We start from the raw sequence: 25992 nt of genomic DNA, 5'->3' as shown, positions 1-25992 counted from the left end.
TCTATATCTCACTAAAATTAAGTTAGTAAAACTCTGAAGTCTATTCTGATAGGTTCAGTTGTAGCTGGTAAGCCCTAGAGTAAGTAAATCTATCTATCTATCTATCTATCTATCTATCTATCTATCTATCTATCTATCTATCTATCTGTCATCTATCATCTATAGTCAATATCATTAAAATTAAAATTTTGCACTATAAAAAACTCAGTTAATGCAAAACAAAGCAGTAAAGAAGGAATAGAAGAACACAAAGAAGTGAAACATTTAGAAAACATATATAAATCCAAAAATATCAATAATAATATTAAATGTTAATGGATTAAAGAATTCAATCAGAAGGCAGCGATTGTCTGACTGGATAAAAACAAGATCCAACTATAACAGAAAACATACTGAAGACTCGAAGATACAAATAGGTTGACAGTTAGAAAAGATATAACATGCAAACAGGAACCAGGAGAAAGTTGGGGTAGCTATACTAATATCACAAGCACTCTATATAAAATGGTACTCCTGTCCACTGTTCTATATATGGTCCATTATTGATCAAAACATTGTTATATGGTGCATGACTATATATTTATAGATAATACTTATACTCACTAGCATAATGTAATAAAAATGTTCCATTTCTATTTCTAATTCATTTGTACGTTCTACTCTTATGTGGAGGATCACTTAATACAAAAATATATCTTAAACCCATGTAACAGATTTCAAGTTTATATTTGGCTCATTTCCCACGATACAAAGAAATTATTAAAGAAAAGTACATCTATATTCAAACCTCTTAGTGAGCAATACAAATAAATTCTATTACATTAAGATAAACGTAAAATGAGAGCAGGTTTGGAATGCATTGATATTAATTCCTTTTCTTCAATTTTTGAAAGGGAGAAACATTTTATTCACCACTTTTGTCTTGTTTTCTTCCCTCTGGCAAAACTGAGTCCATATTTCTACAGTTTTCTTTCTTTTTTTTAATGTATCTGAAATTCTGACAAGTTTGTTTTAAAATATTGTCAAAAATGACAAACATAAATATATTATTTTTTCAAAAGGATCTTCTATCTTCTTTGATGTTGCAGGACAAAATAAACTGATGTGTGATATTTTAGGCTAGCCATAAGAAATGGCAATGGTAATAGTTATAGACAAGGGAAAGTACCCACTTAATATCATTTATTTTTTCCTGATCAATTTTTAGGAAATCTTAATATAAGAAACAAAAGTTGATATCCAAAACTTCTTTAGAAATATGTTTTGAAGAAATTAGAACCAGGCAAGATCATCCTCAAAAAGTAAAGGATTATAGTAATAAAATTTGGATGCTTAAGTTAATATTTATGATCAATATGGCTTTTCAAAAATGCAGAACTATATAGCACCTATATAGTTAAAAAATGGGTCCTAAATAATAAGCTATAGATGCCATTTGCAAGAGAGAGAGAGAGAGAGAGAGAGAGAGAGAGAGAGAGAGAGAGAGACTTCCCAATACAACTGCTTCTTCTTTCCCACTAACTTTAAAATGTTTAAGTTCCTTGTGGTTTTCTTCACTTCCAAAGCACTGGGACACTTACAAAAATTTTTTTTTTTTAATAAAAAAGCATTTCTGTGTAGATGATAAAATTCCTAAAACATCGAGGATTTTGTGTTTGATAAAATAATTAACTTAAAAATATGTACAGATTAATCAGATAAATAAAACTCACCAGTCTTCGCATCTTTCCAGTCATCTGAAAGAATAGTCTTGGTCTGGATAGTGTATTTAGATATAGGACTATGATTGTCTGAACCACGGCTCCACGTAAGAGACACAGATGTGGCTCTGATGTCTTCTATTCGCAGACCACCTGGAGGGCCCGGAGGACCTGGAATAAAAAATTGGGTAATGAATCCCAACTAGTGAATTAAGCTCACATTTAAATACAAACATGTCTTTGTTGCAATTACTCTAAAGGACATTTAAACAATATAAACAGTGTTTGCCACATTCTTTTTAAATATGAGCTATAAGAAGTGATAATTTTATGTATGATTTTCAGTAAATAATATCATGTCTCTTTTTAAGAAAGGAGATAAATATTGTCATTTAAAACAAGGCATTATTATTCAGTATACATATTATACTGTTTGACTCTTAAATGCACTTGGCACCACCAATGGAACCTAATACAGATTGTAGTATAGTGATATTTAATAAGTGCTTGCTCCCTGCATGAATCAGAGACAATGGCACAATTCAGTCCAGAAATGAGAATAGTTCAATATTTCAGTCTGCGCCCCTAAAATGGAACGAATATTTTTTGTATAACCCTAATGTTATATGTTACTCAGAGTAGACATTTCTGAGAATGATGTTAGGTATAATTTTGGGTAATATATTTCATGTTAGTTATAGTAACAGGAATAAATAATACTAAGAGAAATATTTCCAGTTTTATAAAATGTAGAAAATAATTATAAACTCAGAGATATACCAGGATTGCTCTGAAATCATCAATTTACATAATGAAGTATCTTAGGACAGAAGAATTATTACTGCAGAACATAAAACAATGTTAAACATAGATTTTTATAGATGATGCATAACATAGTACAAACATTATTCTTTTATCCTCCGAAATGAGAGCGCTGTGCTGGGCGGTAGAGATGAAAAGATAAGTGAGATGTAACTTTTGAGTTTTGAGTAGCAATTTGTCTTGAAAAGGGTGAAATGAACCAGCAAACAAACAGCTATACTATAAAGTAGTAAATGCCATGATAATGGTATATAATGTGCTTATTCTTTGCCTCACAATTTGTTTTTTAAAATGAGAAAAATGTCCTTTAAGTGGTACAGTGGAATCCATTACTTAAAATGCTAAAGAAAGCTGCCTGTTATGAGAATCCTGAAATACACATTTCAGAAAATGGCATTTGTTTTCTTTGCACAGGAAACGAGACCACCCCCAACAGAATTAGGCATATTGAATATAATAATCTAGAACTTTGGTAAAGTGGAAACTTTGTATTTTCATATTGAATAGAGTACTAAATAAGACATATGATTTTATCTTTTAGCAAAAATAAATATCTTCCTATTTATATATCAGATCAGATGCTTAGCTACATGGAGTTTTTTGTCCATATGGGCTTTAGTTTTTGCAAAGGTCTAGACAACACCGCAAACCTTCACCAATTTCCTAGTGGTTGGTCTCAAGGATGAAAACGTGTGTGTAGATCAACACAAATGCATTAGTAATAACATAAAATAACACAAGACACACCCTATGGATAGTAGTAAATTTTATTATTTGAAAATATATAATATATAAATATAATAAAGGTTAACTGTTGTAAATGTATAATCTGTAAATAGTAAATTTATACTTCTTGATAATTATGAAAAGTAACAATTATGAAAAGTAACAATCCAAAATAAATTAAAAGACACGCAAATAATAAAGAAGACATTTCATATTCAGATAGAACATGTTGCATTTTTCATGTGTAGAAACCACATTGAAATACAGTGAATATTCTGGATCAGAACCAAGGAATTCATTATTTCACATGAAGCATCATCTCAAGTCAATTACTGAGTAGAATATTTCAGAGTATTAAAATTAAAAATTATAGATGAAAAACAGAAATATTTAAAAAGTTAAGATAAAGTCATGCATTCAAACTGTTTTTCAGAGCATTCAAACACTTTTTCAGAGCATATGGCATACAGAAAACGTTAAAAGGAATTTAAGACAAAATTACTATAGGTTAGTTGACAACAATTAAAGTTTAAATTATTTCCCTGCTATTTGATAAAGTTCTTGCAGTGGCGAATTAATAATATTTTTATAGGTCATATTAAAGTTGCACATTATTAGTGTATTTGTTGGGATATTATATGCATGTTTATTCAGTTATTCATTCATTAAATACCAACATTGTAATTACATTTGTCCATTTTTTTCTCTAATGTAAATCTGGCCCTACTAAATATTTGGTGAATATATAAACGATTTTATCACAGCTGATCGTCAGACAGTTCTTTCAGCATAACGGACATCCATAATCCAATGTCCAATCTCCCACTTCCCTTGAAATACGGTATCATAAGGAGGTTTGAGAGAACAAATGCAAAGGGGTTCGTTTATATCCTCAAAAGCGTGGGTGGCAATATTACTTGATTCACCTCATGTGAAGTAGTCTTATCCATCTAGTAATTGACCATAAATATCTCCCAGAAAATGCCTGAGAGAAAATGTATTATTCAAAAGCAAGGATTTTAGATTGAAATAGGTTTGACGTTAAATTCTGTGCCCTGATTTATCTTGGGCAAGTTTCTTATATTTACTAAGCATTCATCTTCTTATCTGCAAAATAGGAGTAATAAAACTTGTCCATATAGAATTGTTGTTAGAATTGAAATAGCACGTTTAACATAAAGAATGTAGTGCAAGACCTAGTCCATACAATGTCCTCACTAAACTTTAGCTATTAGCAATAATAGGAGTGGTGCTATGGAGACAAACTCGGATAGCCTGTAAGTTCAACCTAGGACCATCTCTGCTGTCTCCCAGAAGAAAGGTTTTTACATCACTTGTTCAGTTTTTCTGGTCAGAATAAAGAGAAAAGTGTTGTGGTAAATATAAAATGATGCAGGTACCTGTTCTTCAGCTCAAAGGAAGGTGTTTAGGAACTACCTATCCATCTGATTCTTTCACCAATGAAATAAAAGCAATACATACTTCTGACTCTAAGAAGTCCTTTTTTCCTTCTTCTTCTTCCTCTTCTTCTTCTTCCTCGTCCTCTTCCCCTCTCCCTCCTCCCCCTCTCCCTTTCTCCCTCTTCCCTCTCTCCCTCTTTCCTCGTCCCTCTCCTCATCACTGTGCCAACAACACTCTCAAGAAATCTTTAAGGAGAGAATTGAAGTCAAGAGACATGCAAACAAATGGACTGATACATGCAGTTTATTTCATTATTACCCTACTGATATCTCTTTCCAGGTTCTTAGGTGGTCCTCAGTCAGATAGCTTATGATTCCTAAGAATGCAGTTTATGCCAAATTTAAATTAAAGAGAAACATATTCAGATGGGAAAAACCTTTGGAATTTGACTTACATTTTAAATGCCTAAATACATATGATAAAGTTGTTTCATCTTTCATTTATTATTTTTTTTCTTTCTTTAGATTTTATCATTAAAGATCCATAATGGTGGCGGAAAAAAAGAAACTCTAATTTTTCTGATTAGTCCTGGCAAAGGCTTTTCATCAGTTCTTCTCACTACCATTAAATATTTAGGGAGTTGGAAAGAAAGAAATTGAGGAGAAAAAGAGGCGTGGGGGAGGGATAAAGAGTTATTTAATGCACACTCTTTGTTTTTAGTTTTTCTGAACACAGGTTTATCTACACCATTTGCTTGTCACCATAACCCTCTGGAGTTTCTGAAATGCATTTTATTAAGCTCATACATCGCAGCCATAACAGAGTGCTGGTATTTTCCTTTCCTGATTCTTCCAAATGCTGACAGATGAGTAAACATCTCTAACATGGTTAGGCCTATCCCACTGACCAAATTCCTCTTTTATTAAATTAATGGTATAAACTTCAGGGATGATTCTTTGCATCTTCTTTTCCGACTCAAAATCAGTGTTTGATCGCTGCCTTTCTTGGAGCTAACCTTTCTGTCCTTCTTCAGGTAGAAGAAGCTGCCACTATGGACTGTTCTCCTTTTCTATTTGCATTTCCCTCTCTCTTACCATTCTTCTTTTTCACCCATTATATTCTTTCCCTCTGGCTTTCAGTTCTCTCAGAGATTACCGATTGTGAATGCTCCATAAAATCTCACCTAAGAGAAATACTTAGTGGTCTATCAAGGTCCTTGTTTTTGTTATGTTTCTTCATCGAAGGTTCTTCAAAGTCAGACACAAGGAATCTATTGTAACTGAAGCTAATTTCAGTCATGTTTTTACCTAATGAAGGATTGTGGAAATAGCCAGGATGGTCCTCTATCATCTGTGGTTCAATGTAGAATCTCACTTGCCACATCCATATTCTGTTTCCCTAAATTTCTCTATGTTCTCAATGCTTTCAGTATTAAATCATTGACGACACGCCAATAATGGAAACATTTCAATTTGCAACGTAGCTTACACACATTTTAGAGTTCACTTAAGCCAATATCTATATATATCACATCGGATGCTGAAGTCCAGAAGGGTTATTGCCAGAATCATATGTGCGCATATCTGCGGCAGTGTGCAGAGTCAGGAGAAGAGATTGGGTTTCCTGGCACAACCCACCCAAAATGAGGAAAAGCCCATTTGAAATTCAGATTGCACAGTCCAAACGTGTCTGCGACCACTGACTCCAAAGAACCACCTGAACACTGAGAAGTTTACATTGTTTGTTCTCTTGGATTTGTCTGTATTTTTTAAACTAATGTGAATTCATAACAACACAAAATTTACATGATATAAAATGTCAGTGAATCAAAAAGGAAATTTACATTGTATATTTTAATATAAATAATACATTTTACTTAGTCTTCATTGTATCGGAGTCACTGCTAAATATTTTATATTTCTTACCAGTAACCCCATGATTATTTTCCCTATTTTACAAATGAGGAAACAGAGATATGGATAGATCAAATGACTGTTCACCCAGAAGTAAACGGTGAAGTGAGGATTTGAACCCAATCAATTTGCGATGAGATCAACTTTTCAATATAGCAAAAAAATAAAAAAGTCATTTAAGGACAGCTGAGATAACATCATCTATTTAAAAATTCATATTCAATATGAATTTCCAGTTGTATTGAAATTCATATCCAGTCTTTCTTTATCGCCATAAGTTATTTCTTTATCTTTCTTTAATTTTACTAATATATTTAGGAAAAAAATAAGCAAAATGAATGTATGAACAAAATACAGATGTGATTTCCACTCAGTTCTCATTCAAATGTAATTAGAAGGAAAATGAGCAGAAATACAATGATCTATTAATTCTTTCATTTCCTCTTTCAGGAAAGTTATAACATTCAATAGAGAAGAATTTAGATATTTGAACAAAAGTAGCCAGAAAAAAAGAAATTAAAAATGATTATTCACACAACATAAAGTCACTGACCATATTATGTCAATCAATAATTAAGACTTATTTTTCTGATAAATCAAATGGGATAGAAGATTTGAACTTGGGTGGGTCCTCCAGAATTAAAGAGGATGTGTAGTAGCTGTGACTAGCCCCAGGCATCACCGGAGTTGGTACCAATCCATAGTCAGTATAGCCCTAATGTACTTTCTCCCTCTTAAACACCAACTAGATTTCTGAAAAACAAACTAGAGTTGGAATTGGGCACAAAAATCTACTACTCCTATTGGGACTTCACCCCACATAGCACAGACATTAGTGTAAACCTTGATGTTAAGCCTGAAGGATATGCTGGTGTTGTCATTCTCTTTCCACATGCAATTTCGCAGTCCACACATAATTAAAAGCAAAGCACCACGTACAAATATACTGAGGTTCATTGTTTATTTTTACTAAAATAACAAAATTTAATGAAACGTTTGAATGTTAAGAAAACAAAAATCTTTTCAGAACAAATTATCCTCCCTATTTTAAAATAAAATAATCTTAAAATAACAATGCTGAAAGAATATTAGTATATTAGGGAAAATGGCTTCTTCTTTTCCAAAACATGTCAAATAAAGTCCCTTTATTACTACAGGCCCATTCTTGCTCTGAAAATGATTAAGACAATGGCCGAATTATAAGGTTATAAAACACAAATCAAAGTTAGGTGGTCTTGTTGATATTTAAGGCTGTACTAAGATGAAGCTGAATATTAAGTATCTCTACTCTACCATTTAATAGGAGTATGGTAGTTTTTTTTTTTTTTAATCTCTAACATTGATTAAAGTAAACTTTGATCCCAAGTAGAAGTGAAAATGAGGCTAAAGGTTGGCAAATGAATCTGTATAATTTTAGTTGCTATCAATGCAGTTTATCTAAGATAAGATATTCTCCCTTCCTTGGCACCAGTCAGGCTCATCACGTGGTTCCCTTTCTAATTTTTATTCTTTCTTTACAAAACTATGTATCTATCTGGTCGTTGGTGGTATACTTCTAATTATGCACTATGTAAGAAGATGCCCACAATGATGATTCATGCATATGTCTCCATGGTAATGTTTACAAATACACGAGATCCTCAAATTAATTTTAAATAACATATTAAAATGACAATTGATTTGGAATTCTAGTCTAAATTTTAAAATAATTCCTTCTGTGACAATAATTGAGACTAGAAAAACGTTAAAAAGTTGAAAATAAGTAACATTTTGAGCCAGAGATACTTATTTATTCCTTTAAGGTAACTAATAAATTATTTTAAAAAGAAAACTATTCATATCATATGGAATATATGTCATATCTATAGCCCTTAACTTTCCTAAAAGTTCTTTCAACCACAGATGAGTTTGCTATAGCTACTAAATGAGAAATTCATATAATATCCCACATCTACACATAAACCCATTTAAGAAGAACAAAATTATTTCTTGTGAAGAAATAAGAATTTGGGGCATGTCTCTTTGACCGAAGGGGGAAGAAATGAAAGCATTTTCAAACAATGAAATTTAATCAATTCCAGAAAGAATTAAATGTGCTTAATGTTAAGCCTTTACTTCTGCCAAATCTTTCTGATAAAAGTATCAACCTTCTTCAAAAAGAAAACATATAAGAAGGCTGATGATAGAAGTTAATAAAATTAAATATGCGTGCATGCTGTTAATAGCTTAGTCATCTTCACTTAAATCTTGCTATTAAAATGACAATTTTCTCCACATGCTGTCCATTTTCACTTCCCAATCTCAGGAATTGTTCCAAAAAGCCTACAGAGCTATGGACAGTCTTCAGTTGTTTACTGCTGCTTTGCATTGCTTTCTGCCAAGTAATATATATGGCACCAGAATACAAAAGGCCACTGGAGTAATGCTCCTTAGCTTATATCCTAATTAAGACACCTAATTAGTGAATTTGACAACATTGTTCATTACCTGCTTGGGTAAATCAAACAGTCCATTCAATGGCAATATTCCTGTATTATAATTCACCAGTTCTTCATAATTTTCTTTTTCAAATAAGGAGCTAATTTCTGAGATACATAATTTCAAAGAAAAACAGGACATGGAAAATTCTACTTGGCCATTATATGATGCAGGGGGTTAGTTCACTAGGCATATCTCAGATATTAGTGAAGCTGTGTTTTTAAATATCTTTCTGTTCAAAGTATGTTTAGAAGTTCAAAAGGGAATAAATCCTCTAAAATCTAGATTGGGGAAAAATACTGTAAAAGCTACAAGACTGAGTTAATTTGTAAAATCTAGTATAATATGTTAAAAAAAAAAAAAAAGGCTTTCACACAAATGGTGAGTGTCAACGATCACCAGGTTGGAGGCAGGCTCGCACAGACGGGGAGAAAAGGATCCACCATGTTTTTCTCTCCATCTTTTCTGTTTTTACCTGCAAGAGGAAAGATCAAGGCTGAAAGGAGAGTGCAGACGCCCAGATAGGGGCAGGAAGCCATGTACTTTGGGGATTTGCCATGTTTCCTTGATGGATAAATTGAAATAAAGAACAAAGAAAGAAACATCTCTTAGACAATGAAGAACAGAGTCTAAAAGAGAAAAGGCTGAAGTGACAAGCTTTGGTCCAAACCTCTCTATCTAGGACGCAGTGACTGACTTTCTAAAGAACAAGACGTGTACTGGAGCCTCTCCCCACCCCCCAAAATAACCAAACTTCCTGGACCTTTTGTAACTTCACTCCACATAGTACAAGTCTACCTACTAAAACATATGCTTATTCCTTGAAGGCTTCTAACTAAGAAAAAAAAAAATACTGAGGATGAATTTAAACAATGATTGTAAAACATAATCAGTGGTTGGGGCTGGATGTCATTAGGACCTACGTCTTCAGTAACACTGTATTTATTTTTTTATGTCTATATATTAATAGCAAAGGGGAAGGAAGTAAAGAAACATATTTATAAAAAGTCACCATTGGCAATGTGTGAACTGCAACTATTATTATTCTCTTTCACAAGTATGGAATCTGAGGCTTAGAGTGATCAACTGACTAGCCTAAGACCACCAGTTATTCCATAGGTAAAGTGAGTTTCTAATCAATGTTTGTGTGATCCCAAAAGCCATACCTTTTCCATTGCACCATGCAGGCCTTTTAATGACTATATGCATATATTAGTATAACTATATTATAGAAAATCGTGCAATTAATAAGACAATTGTCCACCTCTTTAACCTACCCATTACTAACGATAATTTGAAGATTAGAATTAGGCCGCTTTATAACCACTAGTGTCTCCCTGGTGATAGTCATTGAAATAGGAGAAATAGTAACTTATCTCTGTGAACTGCTTGTTTAAAATTTAGTCCTTATGATAAATGGTCACAAAATTACTAATTTAGCTATATTCTTTCAGCTCCTTCCCCGCCCCCCCACCCTTTAAATAAAGTTTTGGTAGTTTTTATTATATTATCAGAGTTCGATGATATGCAACTTGAGGTTTTAAACCTGGTGAGGGGGCTATGAACAGTCACACAAGGAGCCTCCCTAACCTGCTCCACCGTGGAGGCCATTTTTTGAGTTAGTTATAGTAGCTATCAATCTATGTAGGAACATATCACATAGTGGTCCTCCAAGTTGTTTTTGGGACTGCTATTGTCAGATCACCACAGACATCAGGCAATCTGACATATTCCTGTCAGTAACAGTGCCTTGCTCCTGGAGAAATTCTCAGGAATGTGCAGAGGGGTTCCAGCGGCTAGTTCTTGACAGCCACGAAGCCCGACGGGAGATGATGGTCACAAATGTGTTCTTCAGTGTGACAGACCCCAGACTACTCAGTGACACACAAGGTATCACTACACTCCAGTGTGTCACAAGTTATTTGCTACTAATAATGAAAGATCATAAGTTTATACATCTTTCTTTTATAAAAATGAAGTGCATTCAAGGTTCCCTTGCAATATGCTAACTCTCAATCACTTGCCCCGCAGTGTACTTTCAAATAATGGGGTTGGTGTTCCAGCAGTGCCCTGGGAAATGTACATGAACCACAGCCAACTTCCTCTCCTTGTCTGGTGTTCACAGAGTGACCATTACTGATGGTTAGCAATGGGCAATTAGGAATTAAGACAGTTTTACTTTTTCAAAAAATGAGAGAATCTGCATTCACTTATGAATATATTTTGCAGTTAAACGTTATAATGAAAAAAATGCTGTGGCAGAGAAAAGATTGAGAACTCCCTGCTGAGCTGATGGAATGAGATGTCCTAAGACAAATTTAGATAATGCATGGGGTGTGCTGTCACACAAGTACAGGATCCTATAGCCACCTTCAAGGAGGAAGTTCGGAGAATACAAACTGAAACTGCTGGATATGTAGGATACCAAGCGAGATTTCTAGTCAGTTGTAAAACTTCTTTTAACATTTCTTCCTTTCTCTTTGATATATTTAATGAATCCCAGTGATGATGATAGTTGGAGGAGCTATGTGATAGGAATTCAAAAGGACTAAGATCTCCTCTTTGAAACTTCTTAAATTAGCCATAGATTTAGAGAATAAAAGCTTTTTCTGAGTTTCCTTCATTCTCATTTGCTTAGGATTAAAATAAAAAAATAAAAAATATGACCTAATCAAATTCCCAGGGGCTGGGCGGGTGGCAGGGAGATGTGGTGGCAGGATGCCAGTCTGCAAAAGGCACCATGAGGAAAATATTGAACATTCCTGAGACTTTAAATGGTAGACTCCACAAAAAACATACATAAGAAAATTGTTGTGCTTAAAAGGGATTTTATAACATTAAGTCTTTTGTTGGTTATTGTTTCAGTAATGAAGCTAAGGTATTTTTGCTTTTTTTTTTAAAATAAATAGAAAGAATAAGAGATTTTAATTGTAAATAACTTAAAATTCTACTCTTATCTCTAACTTGACTTTGAATTATCAATGCTTCATCTCTAACTTGACTTTGAATTATCAATGCTTCAGAGCGTTTTGAGTGGACAATCTAATTAGTTGGATAAAATAAACGATACACAAACTACGAAAGAGTTGTACAATAAAAATTCTATGATCTAATTTTTGTATTTGTGGAAGTTGAACATTAAGAAGTAATGAAGAAAAGTAAGTTATGAAGTGAATTTGGAGCACTGTTATTTGGCCACGTTCTGACTTTATATTGTGAGAACTGAGAAATACTTGTTTCTTTTTTTGTCATTTTCTTTTTCTTTTTTAAACTTCCTTTGCCTACAAAACGTAATTACCATTCCTTGTACTACAATCTCACAGAATTTTTGTTAGAGCAACATGATCAAATATATGTGAAAGTCCTATAGACATATATATTATAATCTAATACATTTATACATTTTTTTAGTGAATCATTTTTAAGGCCAAAGAACACACTATAAAACCAAGCTTTAAAACCATCAACCATAATTTATTTACTGTTTTTGCTACTTTAGTTATAATTGCATTGACTAGCTGAAAACAATATATTTTAAATTATCATAGTTTCCCTTTGTTACTATGTTTCCCCGAAGATAAGACCTAACCGGAAAATAAGCCCTAGCATGATTTTTCAGGACGACATCCCCTGAACATAAGCCTTAATGCATCTTTTGCAGCAAAAATTACTATAAGACCTGGTCTTATTTTCTGGGAAACATGGTATTAGTCTAGCCATAAATATATCATGGGCAAAAATAAAATTGAAAAATCTGCATCAGTAATTTCTATAGAATAAACCTTTATTTTAAAAAAGCCTACATTTTAATTTTTACATATTGATTATTTTATCTAATTAAATTGATCTGAATTAGTCTTTGGCTATATTAGATTATAGCAATAAACTGGGTGCTATATCTGAAGTCAGACTGCTTGGATTCAAATCTCGCTCTCCTCTTTAGTAGTCGTACGATTTAGCCTCTTTGCGACTCAATTTCCTCATGTGTGAAATGGGGATAATAATGGTATCTGTCTCTTAAAATAGTGCCTGGTAAATAATAAGCCTTAAATAAATATTATATATCCTACATAATATAATAAATACATACTATATAATATGTATTTCATTATACTATAGACTATATAATTATAATATTTTACGTCATGTTATACAGTAAATACAGTTATTTTTTATTTTACATTTATATGGCGTTTCATAGTATAAAAATTAGACTTGCAAACATAATATTTTGCCAACATAAATAGAAATTATTTTAAAAATATGAACAAATTGCCATTTTTTCATACTTATAAAGGCTTTTGGATATCACTGAATATCTGTACTGCTCTTGTAATTTGACATAATTGGCATAATTTGCTTAATCTGCTATCATTGTCTGGTAATCATACACTGATGTATATACAGTCTGTAGTAGAGCACTGAAATGGAATATGTAAAAGCATGGTGTGCTTATTGAGTGCTGTAAAGCTTTCCTGTTTTCTCTTCTGGAATCAGAGTGAAGAGCAGCAAGTTGGCTGATTATTTTTCAATGGAGCCATTGATACAGACCAACTATGTAGCAACAAATAAATTCCAGTTTGCCAAAAGCTGACCCGTTTCATTATAAGACAAAGAGAGTCAGGAGCAATTAATTGAAGAGGAGGACAAGAAATGCTCTAAGGGAACTTCTCTCCCTGTAGTCCGGTGAGGGAAAAGAAAAGTGATCTAAGTTTATATCGGTGCATGGGTTATAGTGTCGTCTACCAGTTCATAACCATCAAAGCGTTCTTTTAATTTTTGAATTTATAAAATGAAGTATTAACCTAGATCATTGTATAGTGTCATCTACCAGTTCATAACCATCAAAGTGCTGTTTTAATTTTTGAATTTATAAAATGAAGTGTTAACCTAGATCATTTTCAAGACTCATCTTAAAGCTTATAATAGTGTGACTCATTACAAATGAATTACATATTTTGCTGTATATTGAAAATTCCCTTGAATTTACATCAATTTGCATTGAACTTACATGGAGAAATACAGCTACAAATTACTGATGCACTACCATTGGTAGGACTGCAAATTGGTGCAGCCACTGTGGAAAATGGTTTGGAGGTGCTTCAAAAAATTAAAAATAGAACCACCTTATGACCCAGCAATTCCTCTTCTGAGTACCGTGTTTCCCCGAAAATAAGACCTAGCCAGACCATCAGCTCTAATGCACCTTTTAGAACAAAAATTAATATAAGAGCTGGTTTTATTTTAATGCAATATAAGACCGGATCTTTATGATATATGATATGATATGATATGATATGATATGATATGATATGATATGATATAACATAATACCAGGTCTTATATTACTTTTTGCTCCAAAAGACACATTAGAGCTGATGGTCCAGCAAGGTCTTATTTTTGGGGGAAACACAGTATTTACACAAAGAATTCAAAACACTAATTCGAAAAGATATATGCACCCTTATGTTCACTGTGACATTATTTACAAAAGCCAAGATATGGAAGTAACCCAAATGCCCATCAATAGATGACTGAATAAAGAAAATGTAGTATATATATACAGTGGAATATTACTCGGCCATAAAAAAGAATGAAATCTTACCATTTACGATAACATGGACAGATCTAGAGGGTATTATGCTAAGTGAAATAAGTCAGACTGGGAAAGACGAATACCATATGATCTCACTTATATGTGGAATCTAAAGCACAAAATAAACGAACAAACAAAACAGAAACAGACTCAGATACAGAGAACAAAGTAATGGTTGTCAGAGGGGAAGGGGGTTGGCGCTGTGGGTGAAAAGATGAAGGGATTAAGAAATACAAATTGATAGTTACAAAAGAGTCATGGGGATGTAAAGTACAGCATAGAGAACATAGTCAATAATGTTGCAACAACTATGTATAGATTATTTAGGGGGATAACTGCATTATTATATAAATGTCTAACTGATATGCTGTACACCTGAAACCAATATAAAATAATTTGAATGTCAACTATAACTGAAAAAATAATTTAAAAAATAATAAAATAAAAAGACTTTCTTTTTTCCATTGAGAAAAAAAAATCACCGATGTACTTTATAACTTCAGTAGGAATTGTGAAAGCTGTTATTTTTAGTAAAGTTTTTAAAAAATAAAACCACTAATAAATTTTAACTTTGAAACAATAAAGTTACTTTCTAACCTCTGGATTTATTATAAACAGATATATATTTCAGCTTTACCATGTAACAGTTATGGAGAACTGGCCTCTAGAAGTTATTGAATTTGTTGATTCTCAGTGGAAAGGAGAATGCTAAATTTCTGGGCAGGCTTCACTATTAATCGATGTATTGCTGTGGTTTAGTAGGGTCAGGATGCCTCAGAATGGTGCCCAGCCAGTCATTGTTCTAGCCAGTGTGGGCAGCAAGAGCCATTTTACTGCTTCAGTCCTGCAAGGCTGATGAGATGGAATCTGTAGTCTGTCTCTGTGGCAAACTTTCTTGGCCAAAGCAAGTGGAAAGAAGAGGCAATTATCCAAGTATCTGAGGTAAATGTGTATTTTTCTGACCCAAATACTTGAAAAACTACCTCAACAATTCTCTTTGATTTGACTAGGATGATCCAGACACATATTTTTGCCTATACATGTACTGTTTTCTGGAAGAGAGAGAGAGAGAGAAAGAGAGAGAGAGAGAGAGAGAGAGAGAGAGAGAGAGAGAGAGAGAGAGAGAGAGAGCGCGCGCGCGCTGGGGGCTTGGTTAGGTATGTGTACTTGTATGCCTATCTAATTTAATGTGTACACTACACGAAACCCTTTTGCTTGTTCTTCCTAATTTTATAGTGATTAAACTGATTAATTTAAAATTCTTTTTGAATTACTTTAGACATGCCATGCCTTAACATAACTTTGAATATAAATCTACACTTGCCTATTTAATAATAATTTCAATACATGCAGGAATGGTGAAACACAATGTGAATATTTATGCCAGATAACCACAGAAATCTAAATCCTGAGTTAGCACCAAGCGTTTCACAAACTTTTAATACGATGACAGACTCTGCATTTTTGCTTTCACTAATATCCAAGGTCCTTGAGTTAGCCACACAAATACAACTGTAAATAATGTAAGAGTTAATAATTTAACCTTTTAAAATGAATGCATTTAGCTTTGGTTTTTCCTATGATGTTTTAAAATTTAAAGTATCATTTATTAGCATATGCCAGATAATGGGAAGGAACAGGGAAAAGAGCAGAAGCTGTAATCAGTAACTTTTGCTACTGCAGTACTAAAACAGATTTAGTAATCTTTCTAGACTATCCCAAATTAACTATAGAAAGTTTCAGAGTATTAAAGTTTTAAAGTATTAGTTATAGAAGTTTTAGAAATTAACTATAGACTTTGTTTATTCATACTGTCTTACAGAACCCTAGTATAATAAGAAAACTGGATTGGGTTCCAAGATAATAGTCATGAAGCAGATGTGTATTAAAGGGCTAATCTGTTTCTCTCAGAGTCCAAATTTTGTAAAATAAAGGGGTGAAAATTCTTTCGGGGACTTCTAGGATTAATTCTAGATTTTAAATTGCATATTCAAATGTGAACATAAATGCAGAGATTTTTTTCTGTAGCTACGGTGAGGAATTTGGAAGGAATAAAAGATGAAATTAAAGAATGATTTGCCAATAACAGGATCATTGGAACCCTTCTTATCTTAAGACAAAGAAAATGTTTATCTATTTCTTATTTTTTTAAAGAAAGAGTACTAATTAATCTGGAACAACATCTCCAAGTAAATGATTCAAAAATATTTTTGCCTGGACAGTGAAGAGAAATAAACTCTGGATATGAACTCTGCTAATACAGAATAGCTGGTAGTAATAAATACACAAGAGCATTTTCTGTAGAAAAGACAGTTAGCCAACCATTATGATGATGGTTTAAAATATAGCAATATTATTCAGACTAAAAAGTATATTGACAACCTCGATCAGGTTACTTATTTAGCTATGTTACCTTAATTTATCTAGTACAGGATTTAACAGGGGGTTAGTCATCAACCAAAATGATCTCCTTAAAAAGAATCTGGTAACCATGTCATTTGCAGGCCAAGGAATAAAAACTTCAGTGAATTACATAAAAAATAGATGACATCTAACTTATTTCCATTTTCATTCTGCAATTGTATTTTGGCCTTACAAATAAAGTGGAAAGATTAACACACACACACACACACACACACACACACACAGAGTCCACATTTAATACAACTCCACATAAAACAGTATAAGCTTCTAATATAACAATATAAAAGTACAAATTTTATTGAGGACAGAATAATTTACACAATTTTTATACCATCCTCTTTAACTTCAGTTATCCTTTTTTTCAAATTTTATGTAGCACATGTTAGGGTTGAAAATCAGACCGAAGGAAATGTTTAAGATAGTTAAAGTATTTTTTGTTGTTATTGTTATTAAACTTCAGGCTTGAATCATGAAATTTTATTTACTATAATATATAAGATGTAAAACATAAGAGGATCTGAAAAATATAGTTATGATTGTATTTTCTATTTTGGCAATTTTAGTGGCAAAGGTCTTCAGCCAGGTGTCGGGAAGGTCTCCCTAACACCCTGCAGCACTGCCAGAATATTTATCTTTTAGCAGAAATGCCATGGGAAGAAGTTAAATCTGAAGGTCAAAGCCTAATTTCTTGCTTTTGTGGCCTAATTTTATGATCCATTTTTGAATGTTGTCCAAAAGTGCACTCATGAAAGAGAATTTAGATTTGGCAAGTTGCACAAATGTTCCCACAAGTACTGCTGAATAAATACTGAAAAACCTTTCTCTCTAAATGACTCTTTTTCCAGCTGAAGATCTTTAAGCCCTTCAGAAATATCTGTTGCTAAAGAACATCCACACAGGGCCGTTCACGTGCATTAAAATTTACTTGATGTAGCATACACCCTGAAATATACTTTTATGGGACCTAAAAAGTAAAACATTCATTACAACAACAATAACAAAAAAGAAATATGTATCATCCTCTCAATTTGGATTTTTACATAAGAAGTATAAAAACATTTGAGGTCTCATAGCTGGTTCCTTTTCTTTCTTTCTTTTTTTTTTTTTTAACTAAGAATAGTTTTAAACAATAACGGTCTTTTAAATAGTAAGCAATTCATAGTTGCCTGAATTTTAAATTCCTTTGGCTATATTTTCCATACATCTATGTTAAAAGGTTGATTCTGAAATGACATCTTTCACTGATACAATATTATTTTAAATTGATGTCACAAGATGATTGTGGCCTTCTGGGCCATTGCTAGCTAGGAAAATCTGATGAAAATTACAACTACTCTTCCTAGGAAAATGCACATACACATGGAATTTTCTATGCAATTTCAAAAGGTCCATGGACGTCTTGAAGCTGTCCATGGACTCCAGGTTGTAATTTCCTGGACTAGATAAAAAAAATACATAATTAAGTGGATAAATGGATCAATAATAATATCCCTTAACGCATGGTGTCTTATATTATTTTAAGAAATTATTATAAGAAATAAACTATTTAATTTTTTAGATCCCATGATTTAAATATATAAAACATATTTTAAGATCTACTTTATATATGGAAATCTATTTGACTATTTTAATTGCAGTATCTCTGATATAAAATAAATACCTTTTATATTATTGGAAATAAAGTTTGCAAAATGATTATGGCTCTGCTGACTTTAAAAATGCTAAGCAATACTTGTCATCTACCTGTATAGCTTTATTAACATGCTGCCATAATACAGGGACTTAAAATGCTGTATCACATTTCTACTGAGTGCACTTGCCAAGTTTCATTGCTTTAAGGTATTTTTCTTGGGACTAAATGCTTTAGAGAAAGAAAAAAAAACACAAATTTAGATTTTCACATAACATTCGCTATAGCTTCATTTTATTGAATAAATGATACATATTAGGATGTGTAAAATACACATTAGGGTATTTATTAATTATCTATGTATGTGCTGATGATATCATTATTACTCTTCCATTATACCTGTAAAACTTCGGTTTCCTTCTGAATACTGGGAGTTTACTATAATATAATTACTATATGAAGATACTGATGCACACGCATTCTAACATAACCCTATTGTAACATTAATGCTAATTCATTTGCTATGCAAACAACTGGAATTAAATATATACCTAGACTATTGTGGGAAATAACTAACAGCTAAGTGTTCTGAGTAGAAAAAACAGTAAACTGGTCTCTCTCCCTGATAACTCACAAAGACAATAGATGTCCCAGATAACAAAATACTCTTAATGGAAGTACTGAACCTAAGTGAACTCTCTTTGATTTAGCATGTTTTAGCCTTGGAGTTTTATTAATATTCAATAAATGGTGTGTGGAATGAATGCCTAAGTTCATTTGGATAAAGAAACTTCAGCTAGACATCACTCTATTGAAGAATATATTCAGCAGAAATAAAAGGCTTTTCAGCATTTTCCCAAAGTGACATGGGGATTCCATATTACTATTGCTCTAGAGGGAAATGCAGGAGGTGCATGAGACAAGTGAAATTATATTGATCTGGATCTGGAAGGGCTGTTAGGACAAACAAACCATAGATATCGTCTTATTTGAGTGTGCAAAAATTGACTGAAATGTGCTATGAAATGATGGTCAATAAAGATTTCTAGTAGGTGAGACATGAAAAAATAGAAATTTTAACCTGACATTGAGACACAGAGAGAAAAAAGAGCTCTATGAAACTATGCAATGGAATTCTGGAGCTCACTTCATATTAATTAAAAAATACATATGTGAATCACACAACTTAATAGAGAAGATAACTCATGTACCCAGATTGCTATAAAAACACCGGAGACAGTAGTACTTGTTATGCAAGTTTAGAAGACAGGCGCTCATATCTGGGGCATCAGGAAAGGACGCATGAATTTGGCAATACTTGTATCAAACTCTGAAGGATAGGTAAGATTTGAGCAACAAAAGATCAGAACATGACATGGAAGGAATGCGGTGAACAAAGGAACAGAGGTAGAAATGCTAGAGATTTCTGTGGACTAGTTGGTGACAAGGAACGGTGAGAATTAGAGCTAAAGACAGAGATCAACCCATGGAACTTCTTGGGTGCTTAGCTAAAAGGAATGGTCTTCATTCTGTATGGAGTGAGTGAAGAGTCAATGAATAATTTTTAAAAAGGCATGGCAAGTTCTGAGTTGGCCTCACATCTATACAGTAGAGGTCAGTAGCAAAGGGGCTGTATTTTCAATAAGTGTGTATCCCAGCACGCGCTCAATTACTTATAAAAACAAAAACACTTGTCTGAAAACCAGGAACAAACAGAAACATGAAACAATATACATTAACTTTTGGTTCTAAGATGACAGTAATAAATATATAACACTTGAGCACCATGTATTTTTTTTCCATAAAAATTAAAAGGGAAACGACACTGTACTCAACGAACAAAAAGCATGAGCAGGAACTGAAAACTTCTGGTAAGTACTAAGTTTACAAGCACAGACATTTAGTAGGAGGTGTGTGGTATAAGTTTCTAGAAGACATGTAGTTACTAAAACAAACAAAATCAGTGTTGTTTACTACGTGTCTGGCATAAATCATTCTTAGGCCTGGGTGAGAAGCTGTTCTCAAGGATCAAGACGCTAACGACATAAGAATTTGTGCCAGAATTACCAGAAGATTATAGATATTGATGCAAGTCCGATATGTTAAGCTTTGTAATTTTAGCATGTTAAAACTCTTACCTCGTACAACGAGGTCGGCCGAAGCTGAGGAATTGTCCACAATTGTCTGAGCAGTGCACGTGTATCTGCCAGCGTGCTTCAGCTGGGCATTTCGGATGAGCAGCTCCCCATTGGCGTCCAGCTGTGAGCAAAAACAGCAGTCATTCATATCAGTACATTTTTCACCAACTATATGGCACTTAGGATACAAGAGGTACATTTTCCCCCTAAAAAAAAAAAATGAACACTGTGAAGGCATCTGTTGTAGATATGCTAACCATATGTTTTTGTTCAGGTTACTTAAACTCTGGGTTTCGGTATCTCAAGCGGAAAATAAAATGAGTGAATTACTTAAGATCCTTTTTAGTCCGAATATCTTAAACATTTTATTATTCCTATTATCAGAGGGCCATACTGAGAGAAACCAAAGGATAAAACTATTTCCTTGGTATCTTTTAAAGAGAAATGTTAAGGTCTGAACATCTCAGTGCTGAATGCCAGTGAGGATAATTCCTCCTATATGACTAGGAAGAATTATTAATTTGGTTTGGCAAAGCCAGTCTAATTGATTAATTTCAAGATGTGTCACAGTTCAGTTTACAAAGACACTAAAAGTTTGCAGAAACTGTCAAAAGGGATAATTTTACTTACATATTCTTTTTTTTTTTGCCAAAATGTAAGGTCCACGTGGGCCAGGATTTTTGTTTTGTCCGCTGTTATATTCCCAGTGGTCAGAGAATGTTCAATACATAGTTTTTTGAAGGAGGCTTGAGGGAGTTCTGCTTGTGAATAACAAGGCACCATCTCATTGTAATTTCTAAAAGTAGCTAGTATTTATTCAATGGCTAGTCCATAACAGGACCTGGGCTATGCAAGTATATACATTATCTCATTCAATTTTCTTCTGACAACAGTCCTATGAGATAGGTCCTATTATGTCCATTTTATTAAAGATGAAAGTGAAATTTAGAGTAGCCAAGTAATTTAACTAAGGTCACTCAGCTTGTTTGGTAATTGGAGCATGCCCAAGTCCACGCTCATTATCTTCAAAATATTTTCCTGAGTACCAAAAATATTGATTTACTATTACAATCATACATATCCAGATATATTAAATAATGAACAATTAATGGTTAGGTTAATATTTTACTTAATAGAAGAGGGTATTGTTTATGTGATACGATAGATCTGTAAATTTTTTAATTTTGTTATTTTAATAACTATGTGGAATGAATGCTTTGCTTTACCATAGGTTCTGCTAGTGGCCCCTTCACATATTAAATTTCCTGTTGATCTTGGAAAGTGTTTGGTTTTAAATCTTTGTTTGATTCATATGGCTAAGAATAAGAGATAGTTATAATCCTGAGAAGATTAATTCGGTTGGTTATAATAGAATACTACTATCTCTATATAAAGAAAAGGTCAGTGGCTGCACACCCTGTTCCTTAATATTAGCCAGTCTTAGTAGAAACACAGCTAGAAGTTATGGAATTTATTGTCAGTGGGATCTTCTTGTCCCTTAAGATCTAGATTAGCTAATAACCCCATTTCCAAGCTTCTTGAAAATTTCTGGGATAGGGCAGTTCTTTCCTTCTGTTCTCCTGGTCACTTATTTCTTTGCCAACCCAAGGAATCCCAGGCGACAAATGCAGCGTTTTCTCTATTTTGCCTTAAAACCTACTAACACAAAGTAAACCCTATTAAAGTGGGTTTGCTGAAGAACTGAAGGTGATGGAACTGGTTGTATCCCACGAGGTAGGGCAAATCAAGACTAAAAATTATCATCCATTACACAGTACTGGTCTTTAAAGTCCTATGATTGCATTCCCAGTGATGCTCACCTTTCCCAGTGTCCTGCCTTCTTGCTGGTACCCACTTCCGCTCCCATCTCTGACTTCTCTCTGTTCTCTTCTATCCCCTGAAAACCATTTTTCTTCTTTCCTCATATTAAGCTGCTTAATTCTCTGATGGTTGCTTGGACGCTGACAATTCCTATTTCCAAAACCTTACTTTCTGTTTTCAGTTTTTTCCATTTCTTTACCTCTTACCCTTCAATCCATTTTAATCTGGTTCCTTTTTCTTCAGCTCATTTTACTTGACTTCTAGTTTACCTCTGACCTTTCTTTCCAAAACACTCAAGGCTTTCTAGTCATTTATGACAACACACTTTCCAGATACTTTGAGGACATTCTCTACCCATTCTCTTCAACTTCTTTATAATTCAATCACAAATACTGGAATTTATCCATTCCTTTCCATCACTACTGCCTCTGCCATTGTCCAAGCTACCAACATCTCTCATTGAATTACTCTATCTTATTTGGTCACGACCTCCACCCTTGTCCCACTCTATTCTTTTCTCTACTTGGCAAACAGAGTGACCATTTAAAAATGCAAATATGATCAAACCACACCTCTCTGTAAAAACAAACTAAACCCTTCAAAACTTTACCCTTCCTGGAATAAAAGCCACAAATGTTATAAAGGCCCACCTCACCCTATTCTGCAGATTCTGTCCAATATTCCAGCTCACCTAGTGCCACCATTTCACCTACATTCTGCTCTCCAGAAGAACATTCCATTTTTAGAACCTTAAATGCATATGGGTCTCTCTGATCTCTGGTTCTCCATGGTGTTTCCTCTCTTGAAATGTGATCCCCCTTAGACCCCACTCCTTTAACACAGTCACCTACACACTTACCCTCTCCCCCCACAACACCAGCTCAAGTCATTTCCTCAAGGAAGTCTTTCCATTTTCTGTTGTTATATTTTGTCCTAGCACCTTTTATCTTATGTCATACCATGTTTCCCCAAAAATAAGACTGGGTCTTATGTCAATTTTTGCTACAAAAGATGCATTGGGGCTTATGTTCAGGGGACGTCATCCTGAAAAATCATACTAGGGCTTATTTTCCAGTTAGATCCTATTTTCGGGGAAACACAGTGTTATATATCTAAATTGCAATGAAATATCTGTACAATTATATGTGTGACGTCTGTCTCCCAGGAGGGCTGTAAGTTTAATGGAGAAGGAAATATGCCTGTTTCGTTCAGCCTGTATCCCTGTGGTATATATGTGTACAGCTGTATGTGCTGCATACCCAGGAACCAGCACCGTGCCCTTAACATAACACTAAAGATATGCTGTTTGAATAAACTAGTCAACTTGCTTATCAAGAATTCTTGCATTTGCTCTTAACATAGTATATGTTAACTTCTTTACAGCTACAAGCAGAATTACGTTAGTGAGTTCACATAGCCCATGACAATCCCAGCATTTCATAAGCACATAATGACTTATTTGGGTGTTAGGATAAAATATGTACTCTTGCTACCTTCTCCGATTATCCTCTCACCTACCTCCTTTGCACTAGCCACAATGAACAACTTACACTTTATCATTTGTTCTTTCCTGCACACCTTTGTACATATTTATTGCATTGTCCGGATTCCTACATCTCCCACTTCCATCACTCGGCTAACTTCAAGTCCCAGTTTAGATGCCCCTTTCTTCTCTGGAATCCAAAGTCTGAGTTAGGGGTTGCCCTTTGGACATTTTCATTATAACTATTTATTTCTACTAATATTGTTCAGTGGTTCTTTTCTTCTACTAAACTGTAATGTCTTGATGGAGGGACTAAATCTTACTTATTACATCTTATTACATGCAAATAACTTATTGTAATATCTGACATACAGGAGGAAGTCAACAAATAAATATTGCATAAATTAATTAATAAATACCCATTACCTAAGGTAATGTCATATGATTTTTTTCAGGTAAGATCATGATAATGTTATATGTTAAAAGAGCTGAATTGATATCAACTATCCATTAATAATATATTCCAAATTATTTATACTCTAATTTCATGAAGAAATATAAATGTTTTAGGAATAGTGTGTGAATTTATAGAAAGGAGAATGCAGTTAACGTATAAGAAAATGGAAACCCTTTTTTCCAACCCATATATTTTGTAAAGAATTTGGCCTTGCCCCAATAGAAGCCTGCTCTTTGTCTTCAGCTTCTGAAAGGTAATCCACATGTTTTTCTTTTGCCTGGATATCTTGAGACATAATGGTCAATCTAATAATGTGATTTCAGGTAGGAGTTAGCCATACCTATATGGTTTTACAGTAGGGTCTGGTCAAGGCAGAAAGACCAACAGTGGGACTCAAGGTAGGGGCTTTGAGTCATGTGGTACTAGTCAACCTAGAGACTGAGATTAACCATTTGGGTAATCAATAATTACGCCTATGTAAGTTATCGCTACACACCAAAGCTGTAATGCATCTTGACTCCACAGGGAGAGAACAATGGAAGCTCTGTGTTTGCTATTTCTCCTAGACTCTGCCCTACGCACTTCTTCCCTAGACTGATTTTAATTTGTAAGTTTTTCCTATAAAAAAATTATAACCATGAGTATAATAGCTTTCAGGCAGTTCTGTGAGTTCCTTCCAGCAAATCAAAACTGAGGGTGGTTTTGGCAACCCCTGGAACGTGTAGCTGGTTTCAGAAGTGAAGATGATCATGGGAACTGTGCCCAACTTTGTACTTGGCCTAACTCCTCATACCATGCTAAACAGAATTCTTCTAAGAGAGGAGGTAAAGAAATGTTACTGTATTAGTTATAACTCTGTTTTACAAAAATAGTTGAGGAAAAGAGAGTAAAATTGTGTTATAGGAAAGGTAATAATAAAAGAATTTTTCTTGAGCTATCATCAAAGCGAATTGGCACATATTGCTGAGTAATTCTCTGGTGGAAAAAATATAAAATCATTACGGTAAAATCAAATAATTTAAACACTATATATATTTGTAAAACAGATTGCTTTAATGTACTTTGACATCCTTAACAGCACTGCACTTTGATATTAAATATTCATTATTGGAAAGATATTAAGTAAAATATTTTTAAATTATTATAATAGTTATATCTGTGAAAGAATTACGTTTGTATAAACACAAAAAGCACTTAGTTATATTATGTGCTTTCATTATGTGAACTCACTATGTTGGTTGCTTCATGTGTCTAAATGAAAGATAATCCTATTGCTAAACTCCTCCTGCTTCAATGAGCTATGTGATCAGATTGGAATAAAAAAACACTTCAGAAATTTAAAATGTTTTTATGCAATATTAAAATTTAAAAATTGAGGGAAGAAAAATAATATAAAAATAAAC

At 33.4% G+C, this 25992-nt stretch overlaps 1 protein-coding gene across 8 annotated transcripts in view; it reads right to left on the bottom strand.

Moving 5' to 3' along the window:
* Nucleotides 1-25992, bottom strand: part of CNTN1 (contactin 1) — a 287480-nt gene that overhangs the window by 65953 nt on the left and 195535 nt on the right. For 5 of the 8 annotated variants that reach the window (XM_033117382.1, XM_033117384.1, XM_033117385.1 and 2 more), the window contains 2 exons: nucleotides 20829-20949; nucleotides 1713-1871 (listed from right to left, as the gene is read on the bottom strand). In XM_033117382.1, coding sequence (XP_032973273.1) covers nucleotides 1713-1871; nucleotides 20829-20949 — 280 coding nt within the window. Of the gene's footprint in view, nucleotides 1-1712; nucleotides 1872-8530; nucleotides 9516-20828; nucleotides 20950-25992 lie in introns of those variants that run through there. The other 3 variants (XM_033117387.1, XM_033117389.1, XM_033117388.1) reach the window with 1 other exon arrangement.

Source organism: Rhinolophus ferrumequinum, chromosome 10 (genome assembly GCF_004115265.2).
Source record: "Rhinolophus ferrumequinum isolate MPI-CBG mRhiFer1 chromosome 10, mRhiFer1_v1.p, whole genome shotgun sequence".
Lineage (NCBI taxonomy): Eukaryota > Metazoa > Chordata > Mammalia > Chiroptera > Rhinolophidae > Rhinolophus > Rhinolophus ferrumequinum.
Note: the sequence above shows the minus strand (reverse complement) of the source record. Positions and strands in the feature narration are given on the sequence as shown.